Genomic DNA, 14,552 nt, shown 5'->3' on the forward strand with positions numbered 1-14,552 from the left:
GAGAGATAAAAGTAATAGAAGAAAATATGAAGCTATTAATTCACGTTATCAGATTAATCAAATGGGAGGTACCAGATATGATCTGGAAAATCTTTCAGAAGGCACTGAGAGAGAACTACAAAATACAGACTCAGGTACACTCTGTATTTTAGGTGAATACCATGTGTCTTCTCTGCCATAAAAGCATGGCAAATTATTAAAATGAAAGCATTTATAAAATAGAAGAAATATTTTCAATTTGTAAACTTTTATCTTTACTCATATACTTGTTCAGCATATGATTATTTCTTGAAAACTGTCCTCCCTCCAAAATAAAATGTGAATGATTTATGAACTCTACAGGCTTTAAAAAATGTTTTGGTATTTAAAAAACTTGCAAATTAAAAGAATGCTAAAGATAAATACAAACTCATTTTATATTTTTGACTTTCAGTAAAAAACAACAGTGGGAATTGAGAACCGACTTGTGAAAGTCAAGATACTTGCAGTACAGGCTATACATTGGGGACATTAAGAATTTAGGTGTCAATATCTTTTAAATAATGTATATAAGCCCTAGTATTTGTATTTAAATGCTTTAAAATTTGATCAAATAGAAAAATTTGGAATATTTTCAAAGGTAAAATAAAATGACCTCAAGCACTTGTCTTCTGGATTATTAAGAGTTTTTGAAAAGGTCACACTAAAATGATTATTTGGCAGAGAATTACAATTATATATATATTATTTCCTATATGATTTTAAGGATCTACTGGGAGATACTACAATAAAATTACTCTATGTAAGTTGAACCCCTTCTAGCTAGGCTAAATAGAGCATTTCATATTAACCTAGTAAGGTAAAACCCCATTGAGAAAGAAACCATTCACAGAAGTAAATTCTAAGGTAACTGGACCTAATGGCTATTTTTAAAAACATTAGTCATTTGTTATTTGATAGATATCGGACAGTTTAAGTAATTGTCATGCTTTTGTATCCTTTAAATTTTTTATTGAGATATAATTGACATAACACATTAGCTTTAGAATATAATGATTTGATATATGTATATATTACAAAATGATCACTACAGTGACACTTTTCTTTTTTCTTGCAAGAAGAACTTTTTGGTTATTTATTTTTATTGTTGACACTATTACAGATGTCCCCATTTCCCTCCCTGCCTTAGACCTCTCCACCCAGCCTTGCCCCTTTCCTCTGGCCATCACCACACTATTGTCTATGCCCATTGCAAGAAGAAGTTTTTATTTTATTTTAAATATATTTTATTGATTTTTTACAGAGAGGAAGAGAGAGGGAGAGAGAGCTAGAAACATCGATGAGAGAGAAACATCGATCAGCTGCCTCCTGCACACCCCCTACTGGGGATGTGCCCGCAACCAAGGTACATGCCCTTGACCGGAATCGAACCTGGGACCCTTGAGTCCACAGGCCAACGCTCTATCCACTGAGCCAAACCGGTTTCGGCACAAGAAGAAGTTTTTAGAGCTCTTCGCTTAGCAATGATCAAATATACACTACAGTATTATTAACTACTAGAGGCCCGGTGCATGAAATTTGTGCACGGGGGTGTGTGTGCGTCCCTCAGCCCAGCCTGCACCCTCTCCAATCTCGGACATTCCTCTCACATTCCAGGACTGCTGGCACCCAACTGCTCTCCTGCCTGCCTGATTACCTCCTAACCACTCCCCTGCCAGCCTGATCAATGCCTAACTGCTCCCCTGCTGGCCTGATTGCCCCTAACTGCCCTCCTCTGCCAGCCTGGTCACCCCTAACTGCCCTCCCCTGCAGGCCTGGTCACCCCTAACTGTCCTCCCCTGCAGACCTGGTTGCCCCCAACTGCTCTCCCCTGCAGGCCTGGTCCTCCAAAACAACCCTCCCCTGTTGGCCTGGTTCCCCCAACTGCCCTCCCCTGAAGGCCTGACCCCCCCAACTGCCCTCCCCTGCAGGCCTGGGTCCCCTCCAACTGCCCTCCCCTGCAGGCCTGATCGCCCCTAACTGCCCTCCCTTTCAGGCCTGGTCCCTCCCAACTGTCCTCCCCTGCAGGCCTGGTCACCCCCAACTGCCCTCCCCTGCTGGCCTGGTCCCCCCAACTGCCCTCCCCTGCAGGCCTGGTCCCCCCCAACTGCCCTCCCCTGCAGGCCTTGTCGCCCCCAACTGCCCTCCCCTGCAGGCCTGTTCCCCCCTAACTGCTTTCCCTTGCAGGCCTGGGTCCCCCCCCAACTGTCCGCCCCTGCAGGCCTGATTGCCCCGAACTGCCCTCCCTTGCAGGCCTAGTCCCTCCCAACTGCCCTCCCCTGCTGGCCATCTTGTGGCTGCCATCTTGTGTCCACATGGGGGTGGCCATCTTGTGTGTTGAAGTGATGGTCAATTTGCATATCACCTCTTTATTAGATAGGATGTATATTATATCCCCAGGAATTACTTATTTTATAACTGGAAGTTTGTACCTTTTGACTACCATCACCTTTGTCACCCATCCCCCAACCCCTTTTCCCTATCTTTTATTATTATTATTGTTTTTTATTTACTGAGTTTAGAAAGAGAGAGGGGAAGGGAAAGTAAGATAAAAAAATGGATTTGTTGTTCCACTTATTTATGCATTCACTGGTTGATTCTTGTATATGCCCTGACGGGGGAATGGAGCCCACAACCCAGGCGTGTCCCCTGACTGGGAATCAAACTGGTGTCCTCTTGGGGCATGGGATGATGCTCAACCAACTAAGTCACACTGGCCAGGGCAAAATTTCCTCCTTCTTGAACTTGAATCTCTTTAGGAAGTTTTAAAAATTTCTTAGAATCTTAAGAATATTAAAAGTATCGAGAAGCTCTGGGAACATGATTCTTCCACTTCCTTTCCCACCTTCAAAAGCAGCTCTTCACCCTGTACCCTTTTTCTTAATTGACAGCACCTTCATTAACTTAGTTACACAAATCAGAATCATTCTGGACTGCTGTTATTTTTTTACTCCCCACCATTCAACTGGACATTAAGCTGTATCAGTTTTACCTCCTAAATAGCTCTTGAGCCTGATAATTTCTCTATTTCCACTGCCACAGAATACTTACCTGTGTGAATCCAATGGCCTTCCTAATGGGTTTCTACTTTGACCTCTTGAATCCATTCTCTACAATGCAGTTATAGGATCTTTCTGAAATGAAATGATAATTATGCTATTTCCTATTAAAAACCCTTTAGTGCTCCCTCATTGCTTTTAGAATAAAATCCATGACTCGAGAATCTTCTTGATTTGGTCCATTTCCCTCTCTAGCCTCATCTCTCAACACTGCCCTTTTATTTATGCATTCTAGCTATGCAAGCTATCTTCAAACATCCAGCACATGACATATTTGCTCATGACTTGATAACAAGGTACAATCTCCTCTCTCTCCTGGGCTGCCATGCCCTGTTTGGGTAGCTTACTCAGGATGCAGACTGACTAACAGTTCAGGAAGTCCTCCCAGCTTCCCCACCATCAGTCTGGGTGGGCTACTCTGATTATTTTCATAATGCCATGTTTATGCAGGGGTGGGCAAAAGTAGGTTCATAATAATAATACAATAATAAATAAATAATAATACAAGAATAAATTGTTTTGAGTGCTCACAACTGTAAACCTACTTTTGCCTACCCCAGTATATCTATCACAGATTTATTTTTTAACCTATTTCTTCCTCTCAGCAATTTTACACAGGGTATGTACAAGAGGCAGAATGGTTCAATGGAAAAGCCACAGACTTTACTTGGGTTTGAGTCCTATCTTAGTGTCTTATTAGTGCTATAATATTAGTCAAGTAGAAAGCCAAATAAAACTACAATGCCAAAGGACAGGGCTTTCTGCAATCACTTTGTGATTTTGATCATATGGTTTTACTTTTTTGGTTTGTTACTTCATTTAGGTGTTAGACTAAATGATCTCAAAGTGCCTTTCAAATCTAAGATCTTAAGAGTATGATTATCAGCAGTATCCTGGGTAACAGAAAATCTGAAGGTCTCTTAGAGTCATGCAAAATAGTACCATAAATTCTTGAAACGGCAGGACTGAAGTACATTGTCAGGCTACTTATTTGTGAAGTCTAACTATAATTTTTTAGGTTATATATTCTCTCATCTAAAAATGATAAGAAAAAAATTATGCTGGGTATCAGTAAAATATAACTCTCTTCTTTAAATCTGATTTTGAGAGAAGTATTTTATGATGTTATTCTTCCTGAATTTTCACACATCCATGCACTTCATTCCTATGAACCCATACAACGTTCTCTCTGAAGAGGAAGGTCTTTCTTATAAAGCATCAGCACTGGTTTTTGCCTCAGTGAGGTAGAAAGCAAACAGCAACTTTTGCTCATATCAGCTAGAAATAATACAGAATCCTCAAGATAAATACAAACAGGATAAAATTTATGGCACTTTAAACAATAAAACGTTGAGCAGTAACAGCTCATTCTTGCTCTATTTTCAAGGCCTTTTTCTCTATTCAAGGCCTCAAAGTGTGCAGCAAAGTATGCAGAGGAAACTTCTGTAAATTCCAGTCAAAATTGTAAAAAGGGAAAACTTGACATGTAAATATGTTGTGACTAATTGCCTTGAATACACCAACTAGATATCTCTCAATTGTAAAATAGTGATAATGATCATACCATTATTATTAGTTTAACTTTATTGAATTTATTGGGGTGACACTGGTTAATGAAATTACATAGATTTCAGGTATACAATTCTATAATACACCATCTGTATATTGTGTTGTGTGTTCACCACCCCAAGTTGAGTCTCTTTCCATCACTATTTATCCATTTATTCCCCTTTTACCCTCTTCAACATCTCCCCACCTTACTTTCCCCTCTGGTAAGCACAATATTGTTGTCTGTGTCTATGAGTTTTGGTTTGTTTTTTTTGTTTAATCCCTTTAGCTTTTTCACCTAGTCCTCCCACCTCCCTCCCCTCTGACAGCTGTCACTCTGTTTTCTGTATCTATGAGTCTGTTTCTATTTTGTTTGTTTGTTTTGTTCATTAGATTCTACAAGTGAAGTCATATGGTATTTGTCTTTATCAGACTGGCTTATTTCACTTAGCATAATACTCTCCAGGTCCATCCATGCTGTCCCAAAAGGTAAGATTTCCTTCTTTTCTACAGTTATTCCTTCTATTGTGTAAATGTACCACAGCTTTTTTATCCACTCATCTACTAATGGGCACTTGGGCTGATTCTGGATCTTGGCTACTATAAGTAATGCTGAAATGAACATAGGGGTGCATATATTCTTTTGAAATGGATATGCTTCTGGTTTCTTCAGATATATTCCTAGAAGTGGAATTGTTGGGTCATAAGGCAGTTCCATTTTTAACTTTCTGAGGAATCTCCATACTATTTTCCACAATGGCTGCACATGTCTGCATTTCAACCAAGAGTGCATTAGGGCTCCTTTTTCTTCCCATCCTTGCCAGCACTTGTCTGTTGCTTTATTGATGACTAGAGGCCCAGTGCACGACATTCATGCACTTGCGGGGGGGGGGGGGTCCCCCAGCCCAGCCTGTGCCCTCTCACAGTCCAGGAGCTCCCGGGGGATGTCTGACTGCTGGCTTAGGCCCGCTCCCCATGGCAGTTGGATATCCTTAGTGCTGCTGCAGAGGCAGGAGAGGCTCCCACCACCGCTGCTGCACTCGCCAGCTGTGAGCCTGGCTTCTGGCTGAGCGATGCTCCCCGTATGGGAGCGCACTGACCATCAGGGGGCAGCTCCTGCGTTGAGCAGGATAAGGCCGAAACCAGCTCTCCGACATACCTTGAGGGGTCCTGGATTGCAAGAGGGCGCAGGCCAGGCTGAGGGACCCCACTGGTGCACGATTGGGACTGGAAAGGGATGCAGGAGGTTGGCCAGCCATGGAGGGACCGTGGGAGGGCTCCAGGGCATGTCTGGCCCATCTTGTTCAGTCCCGATCGGCCAGACTCCAGCAAGCTAACTTACTGGTTGAAGCGTCTGCCCCCTGGTGATCAGTGCACATCATAGCGAGCGATTGAGTGGCCTTAGCATATCATTAGCATATTACGCTTTGATTGGTTGAACGGATGACTGGATGACCAAACACTTAGCTTTTATTATATAGGATAGTCATTTTGACAGGCATGAAGTGATATTTCATTGTGGTTTTAATTTGCATTTCTCTGATGATTAGTGATGTTTAGCATCTTTTCATATGTCCATTGGTCATCTGTATGTCCTCTTTGGAGAAGTGTACATTCAGGTCCTTTGCCATTTTTAATTGGATTGTTTGTTTTTTGGTGTTGAGTTGTGTAAATTCTTTGTAAATTTTGGATATTAAACCCTTATAAGATACTTCATTGGAAATATGTTCTCCCATTCAGTGGGATGACCTTTCATTTTGTTGACAGTTTTCTTTGCTATACAAAAACTTTTTAGCTTGATGTAGTCCCATTTGTTTATTTTTTATTTTGTTTTCCTTGCCTGAAGAGATATATCAGAAAAAACACTGCCATAAGAAATGTCCAAGTTTTTACAGCCTATGTTTTCTTCAAGGATTTGTATAGTTTTGAATCTTATATTTAAGTTTTTAATCCATTTTGAGTTTAGTCTTGTGTATGGTGTAAGAAGGTGGTATAATTTCATTTTTTTGCATGTATCTGTCCAATTTTCCCAGCACCATTTATTGAAGAGACTGTCTTTATGTTCTTGCCTCCTTAGTCGAATATAAAGACATGGGTTTATTTCTGGGCTCTCTATTCTGCTCCATTGACCAATATGTCTACCTAACATCTGGTGCCATTTGCCATTAACATCTTGATGTGGCTTCTTTTGTAAATCCTTGGTTATAAAACTTCTAACCAGCTAGTCGTCAGTTAGTTATTCAGGTTGATTGTTCTGTATTTTAGTTGTAATTCCAGTTCATCCTGGGAGGAGGTGAGTGTAACAGCCACCTAGTCTGCTGCCATCTTGGATCTCTCCGTATCACTATTATTTATAGCACAGTTTATTTCACAAAGCACTTTTCTGATCCTCAGAATAATCCTGTGAGATGGTTAGAGAGGATATTATCTCCACATGACAGATGAAGAAACTGAGGAGTGTGAATATGTTAGGTCACAGGGTTTTAATATCTCAGAGCGGAAACTATTATCCTATTTCATTAATTTATGTATCATCAAAATCCAGCATTTAGTGAATAGTTAACTGTGGCAAGTGAAATAATCTAAATTTTCTGGTTCTTAGGATCTAGGATCTTCTTTTATTAGAAGCTTTACTAATTCTTCAATTTCTAGGAGAGGTTTGTAGCTGAGTGAAATAAAATTACTAACCCCAAAGCAACAATGTTACTTAATTGATGCAATTAGGTTATTTAACTGACAGAGCCAGATCTGCTGGGTTGAAAACACAGACAGAAATGTTTTTAGCTCACTATTTTTTCACGTAAACACTTAATAGAAGCCTGGCCTCCGTGGCTCAGTGGTTGAGCATTGACCCAGGAACTAGGATCATCATTTGATTCCCTGAGGTCAGGGCATATGCCTGGGTTGCAGGCTTGATCCCCAGTGTGGGCATGCAGGAGGCAGCCGATTGATGATTCTCTCTCATTGATGTTTCTATCTCTCCCTCTCCCTTCCTCTCTGAAATCAATAAAAATATATTTTAAAAACCCCACTTAATAGGAATATACGTAAAATAACCCTATGGGATAGAATAGTAAGAAAAAAAAACTAGACACAAGTATATATTAATGTAATTAGCATAAAGTGAATACTCAAATTTTGTTGAAATTATGACACTGTTTTTAAATAATCAAAAATTGTTTACCTGTGGTGCAAGAAGAGGTAGCCTAATATAAGCCAGAAGTTTACTGAGATCTTTCCGTCTCTGTTCCAAGTCATGACGGACCCAAGTAAGAAGTGCATTCAATATGGTCTCCTCATTAGGAATGTTCATGTCATCACTGGCCAAGAGCTTTGCAATTTCATTGGCTGGTAATAATACAAATTCCTGGTTTCGAATTACTTCCATAAAATGTTCCTAGAGAGAAAATAAGTATCATATAAACAATACTGTTTTTTTTCTTTTTCCTGTCCAATACTGTGTTTTGTTTTTTTTTTAGATGCCAAAATAGTTTATAATTTAGACGTTCCTTACAATTTATTACTGCTTGCTAGGAAATAAACACAGTGGGGAAAAAAACCCCAATTTGAACTACAATTATATTGTTAAACTTTTAATTTCTATATTAAGTAGAATTAAAGTGTTGTATAATTTATTACATTTTAAAAATGGACGTGGGATCTTTAGGTATTGCTTTGCTCAAGTTAGGGAATAATTTTGGCATGTCTTTCAAAGGAAGATAAAAGAATTTAGACATGAGATGTATGATAGGCCAACATTAAAGTTTGGTTTAGATTTGTGGTTGCCGTAGAATTTGGCCAACAGTGGAGCCAAACACCTGGGTGAGCTGAGAAGATATTTCTCTTACCCAGAAACGGTTTCCAGGCTGGGCCACAGAAGTCTTCTCAGACTGCCTGGGGAAGAATAAGTGTCCTTAGGACTATCCTAAAACCACATTGGCCTTTAAGAGTGTTTTAATGTTATTTATAAGACCACCCAGGATTTTAAGTCTGGTTTGAAAACTTTAATCTCCTCTAATCTGATTTACATACAAAGTTCTATTGGTCTATAAGAAAAAGCCAAAGTAAAAGAATGCACTGAGACTCTAGGACCTTATACTAAAGACGACTCAGCCCTGGCCACATATTAGAATCAGGCTCTTTTTAATTTGAAATGGGAGATAGGAATGCCCTCCGATGTGAGAGAATGACTTTTATTAGGCTACTAGTAGCCCTGCGCTCAAATCTGTGTGCCAGTAGCTCGCCAGTAGCTCTCTGCCGCCCTCCAGTAGCTCTCTGCCTGCTGCCCCGCCCTCCTGTAGCTCCCCGCTTCCCCTTTTCCCTACTCCCCCCCATAGCTTGCTGCCCTGCCCCCTCCTGTAGCTCTCTGCCGCCCACTTGTAGCTCGCTGCCCCACCCTCCTGCTGATCCGTGATCTGGTCGTTACGTGGTCCGTCATTACGCTTCACGGTGTAACGACCATTTGCATATTACATCTTTATTATATAGGATTATACTAAGCAATCTGAAGAGAAGGGAACTGTACTCTCTGGTATACAAGGGTACAAGTCTTAGTGCATGGATTGATTACATAGTAGTAATTTAAATGCAAATGCTAGACACATTGTCCCTTTATGTTTTTCTTATACTTCCTAATGTGCTATGACTGTCTCAGCACACAGAATTTTAGTAAAATAGCTAAGGCTGTTTAAATTAGAGCTACAGATAAGGAATATCAATAATTATCTCCTAAATTAAAATGAGAATTATATTTTCCATATAGCATGCAGTAACCCTAGTTAAGTACTGATCTAAAATATATCTTGGGTTAACATTCTTTTCTATAAAAATTCTTCAGAGGAAAACCATACATGAATAGTTAACTAAATTCAATTGCTTCAATTCATCATGATTTGTTAAAGATGCCACAGTGAATCTATTTTAAATGACTGGTTATCATTTTCAGAGATATATTTTAATAAAACCTCAGTGCTGGAATGGCTTCAAGCAAACTGTTCTGTGCCATTGTATACTGACATTATAAATGATTTGGTAACATACAGCAAGAACTATAAAAATGTTGAAGTTCTCAACCCAATTATGTCACTAGTAGTTTAATCCTTAATAAATAATTCAAGAGGGGAAAAATTGATGCTTCTCTAATGATGCTTATCTGTATTATCCTATATAATAAAAGGCTATTATGCAAATCAACCGAACGGCAGAACGACCGGTCACTATGACGTGCACTGGCCACCAGGGGGCAGATGCTCAATGCAGGAGCTACCCCCTGGTGGTCAGTGCACTCCCACAGGGGAGTGCTGCTCAGCCAGAAACCAGGCTCACGGCTGGCGAGCACAATGGCCCACCTCCGCGGTAGCACTAAGGAGCAGTGAGCCAAGCAATAAGGAGCAGTGAGCCAAGTAGTAAGGAGCAGCGAGTGGTAAGGAGCAATGGGTCCCAGACTGTGAGAGGGATGTTTGACTGCTGGCTTAGGCCCGCTCCCTAAGCTGTCAGTCAGACATCCCCTGAGGGCTCCCAGACTGCGAGAGGGTACAGGCCAGGCTGAGGGACCCCTCCGAATGCACGAATTTCGTGCACCAGGCCTCTAGTTATTTATAAAAGTAATACTTAGCAAATAGCCTAGATGTCCAGCTATAGGGGTTGTAATTCAATGGACTATTAAGTAGGCATTAAAAATTTCAAGGACAAAGACCATATAGATATATAAAAAGTTGTTTATTCTAAAATATTAGATGAGAGTCTGAAGAAATCAAATATATTTCTAATTGCTCAAAGGTATAATGTATGGTATAGTCAACATTTATACAACACTGCCATGTTACTGATGTAACTACTGCCATACGTTCACATGGTATTAACCATTTGTTTGCCATAAACATCTATAGATGCAAGTGGTGGACCTTTTTAAATTAAATTCAAAATATTGTGGCAGTTAACTGGTTAATTGCATTTCATCAATGAGAAAAACCTATTATATAAATATTCTTTTAAAAAATCTTTAAATATATTTTTTATTTATTGGTTTTAGAGAGGAAGGGAGAGGGAGAGAGAGCTATAAACATCAATGATGAGAATCATTGATCGGCTGCCTCCTGCATGCCCCACACTGGGGATCGAGCTCGCAACCCAGGCATGTGCCCTGACCAGGAATTGAACCATGACCTCTTGGTTCAAAGTCGGTGCTCAACCACAGAGGCACACCGGCTGGGCTAAATATTCTTTTTTTTTCCCAAAAAAATATTTTTTATTGATTTCAGAGAGGAAGGGAGAGGGGGAGGGAGAGACAGAAACATCGATGACAGAGAAACATCATCAATCGTGGCTGCCTCCTGCACACTCCATACTGAGGATCGAGCTCACAACCTAGGCATGTGCCCTTGACTGGAATCGAACCCAGGACCCTTCAGTCCATCGGTCAACTCTCTACCCACTGAGCCAGACCAACTAGAGCTAAATAATCTTTTGATTATTTGTTGATATATTTCAGAACATGCCCATTCCATTTTAGTATAACTTGAACTTAGTGAAAATTTAATTTTTAAAAACTTATAGAAATACTACTAAACAAAGTACTTATCAAAAGTATTTGGTTTTAAAGCAGGTATTTTAGCAGAATTCCATGGTTTTATAGGTTTTCTAGATCAAAAAACAAAATTTGAAGTTTTAAAATGAAATGTTTATATTTATTTTATAAATCCATAATGACATTAAAATTTGTAATGACATAACCAGTCTTATACTTTTTTTTGTAGAGGTTTAATGACTTGTTCCAGGTCAAGTGCAGTGGCAGTCAGAACAAGAACAAAAGTTTCCAGATTTTAGGATTACAAGAAGGAACTCCTCATCCTTTCCTACTTGTATTCACTCAGGATCAGGGAATATCCAAAGTACATGCACCATTTACTGACTGTGCCAACTGAATTCACAGTGTGGCATTACACTTCCTTCATATTTTGAATCCATTTTATGATACAAACAGCTATCATGCTACCAAACACTTGCTAGCATTATGCTCCTTTCCCCTTTGGGATAGTTTTTAAGTAAATGAAATTACTGAGGGATTTATTTAAATTGAAGATTGAATTTTGTTATACACTTTCATTCAGTTCCCATAGCAACAATTCAAATCACACAATCTGCCTCTAAATTACTTATTGTTATTAGAATTCAATTTCATGTCTCTGTTGCAACTGAATAATGTCAAATAATAGCTTGAAAGGAAAAAAAAAAAATCTCTACCCCAACTTCTTGGCTATGAGAAGAGCTTTAAGAACATTGAGCTAATTTGAATTTAATTTATGTCTAAGTCTTAAAAAAGCAGCAATTGTGCCTCTACTGTAAACAACAGGAGTGACCTAAATATTTCATGTGAATAAAACTCCTTCCTAGGAAAGAAATCTTACTTAAATTATGAATTGATTATAAAGGTTAAAAAATCCAGCTTTATTTTACTTATATTAATGTTATTCCAAAAAGTATTTGACCTTGAAATGAGAACTGTGCAAGGTTAAAATGACAACTCTACAAGGAAGAATAAGGGGGGAAAAGTCTTCTGAAAGGACTTATTTTAAGATGTTAACCTAACACCATTCTAGGTCTGTATAGTATTGCCCTGTTGCACAATCTCTTATTTTTTCACTTGAAGCACTTTGACCATTATAAACAAGAACATTTCTGAAAAGTAATTATACCACAGTGAGAAAAACAAATCACAAAGGTTGTGCATTTGTATAAGTGCTTTTTGTCCACTCACATAAATCCCTACCGTGTTGAAGAGAGTAAATCTATATAATGTGGCAACAATTATGATGATGTCATTTATTGACTGGGTATACTACGTGTCAATCACTGTTTTAAGTGCTAAACTTCTAGTAACTCATTTAATCCTCACATTAAGCTTATGAAGTAGGGAGAATTAATCTTCCCGATAGTTGTAAATATTTGGTCTTATAATTTTTCCAGATCTCTATTTTTCCAGTGAAAGATCCCTAAAGTATTTGTCAATCCCTTGACAAAACAACTCAACAGAAGGATGGGGGATGGGGGAGAGTGTAAAGAAAATATCTAAAGGTTGACAAAATTAGTAATATGGATAACTGTATTTGTGTATGTAAATGCTCACATTTTCTCTTCCCTTAGAAGCCGTATTGCCTTAAATGAAGCATTTAAAGCAAGAGTCTCCAATCACTGCACAAGAGTAAAGACCCAAGTGTGGACAGATGGTCATTCCTTAAAAAGCCACAACCCTCTCTTCCTTAAATCCCTCTACAATGAAGACCAGGGAGTTGTTGGTCCTAACAATATGCCCTCAACATGCTCTTATTTTCTCGCTGTCCTAAATCAAGCTGTACTCATTATCCTCTAGGCTTCTGAATCAGAGCATCCTCTGATTTATTTTGAGCATATAATTTGATACAATTATTTGATAACAACATATTTCTATATAACTAAGAACACTTCTTACTTATAATGAGGTTTATCCATGATAAAAAAAACTCCCCTTCAGGCTCCTATATTCTGTACTAGGATTGCACCAATGCACTATGATCACTATCACCAACTTCCATTAGTGAATATGTGGACAATTGTGAAATTCATGCAAATAAAATGTTTGCTGGAAATCCTGCTCTAGAAACAACAGATGTGAAAATCCTGTATGGAACAGTCCTAGGCCACTGTTCTGCTTCTTAGTGACTGTGAAAACTTAAGGCTTGACTCATGTACCCAGGAGAAATATTACTTGGTGTTTTTCCTTATAACTCAATGAAAATATAATAGACTAGAGGCCCAGTGCACGAAATTTGTGCACGGGAGGGGGAGGGGGGATCCTCCGCCTGGCCTTCACCCTCTCCATTCCAGGACCCCTTGGGGGATATCCGAAGGCCAGTTTAGGACATCTCTCTCACAATCCGGGACCGCTGGTTCCTAACCACTCACCTACCTGCCTACCTCATCGCCCCTAACCACTCTGCCTGCCTGCCTGCCTGGTTGCCCCTAACTGCCCTCTCCTGCCGGCCTGGTTGCCCCTAACCGCCTCTGCCTTGGCCCCTGCCACCGTGGCTTTGTCCGGAAGGACGTCTGGAAGGATGTCTGGTCTAATTAGCATATTACCCTTTTATTAGTATAGATTAGACAGTGAACCTGAGCCTGAAAACATTTGGCAGAGCCATGGGAAAACAGCAACATGTAGATAAGTCTGCAACAATAAAGAACAAGACAAAGAGCATATGCTTTCCTGCTTTTCAAAAAAACACATACCATAGTATAATTGTGAGCCACTTTATGCAAATCTGTACAACCTTGGGCATCAGCAAAAGAACGTATTCCAAGACAGTTGGATGGGTGCAGCTGTTTCATTAAAAACTTACAGCATGCTTCCACAACCTGTGAAAGCTGAAGAAGGCAAGCTGTAGATAACAGGCACTCAATGTTATCTTCTTTTAATTCAAGGCGGCCTTAATGATAAAGAGAAATCCCATTAACTATGGAATTATATTAACTTCAGTTTATAAACTAATTGGTGTTAAGAATAATAATTCTAAATAAGAACTCATTACATGCATTTCAGACCTAGATGATTTAAGACATTCAGAAAGAAAATAAAAGAGTGCTAACTATAAAATAACTTTTGCCTTTTGTGACTTCTGCTAAAATAAACAAAAAATTTTTAAGACTTTTAACAGGATGATTTAATTAGTAACATATCTATTATATAGAACTCAAATTTTAAATGCAATATTCTAAACACACAGAATTGATCTAATTATTATATTAACATCTAAAAATATCATTCAAAAGCTTAATTATGATAACTGCTTTAAAGATTCTAATATACAGGTTTTAACTTAGACAGGTATCACCAAGGGTGGTGATTGTAATAGCAGAATTAACTGTTAGCTGTGGCTAAAAGCAGAAATCTGAAAT

General features: G+C 39.0%; 1 protein-coding gene across 2 annotated transcripts in view; it reads right to left on the reverse strand.

The window, feature by feature from the left end:
* KLHL5 (kelch like family member 5) overlaps positions 1 to 14,552 on the reverse strand; it is an 84,761-nt gene that overhangs the window by 30,275 nt on the left and 39,934 nt on the right. For both annotated transcript variants that reach the window (XM_079769139.1, XM_079769140.1), the window contains 2 exons: positions 13,887 to 14,083; positions 7,810 to 8,022 (listed from right to left, as the gene is read on the reverse strand). In XM_079769139.1, coding sequence (XP_079625265.1) covers positions 7,810 to 8,022; positions 13,887 to 14,083 — 410 coding nt within the window. The remainder of the gene's footprint in view (positions 1 to 7,809; positions 8,023 to 13,886; positions 14,084 to 14,552) is intronic.

This window comes from Cnephaeus nilssonii (assembly GCF_951640355.1).
Source record: "Cnephaeus nilssonii genome assembly, chromosome: 1".
NCBI classification, from domain to species: Eukaryota; Metazoa; Chordata; class Mammalia; order Chiroptera; family Vespertilionidae; genus Cnephaeus; species Cnephaeus nilssonii.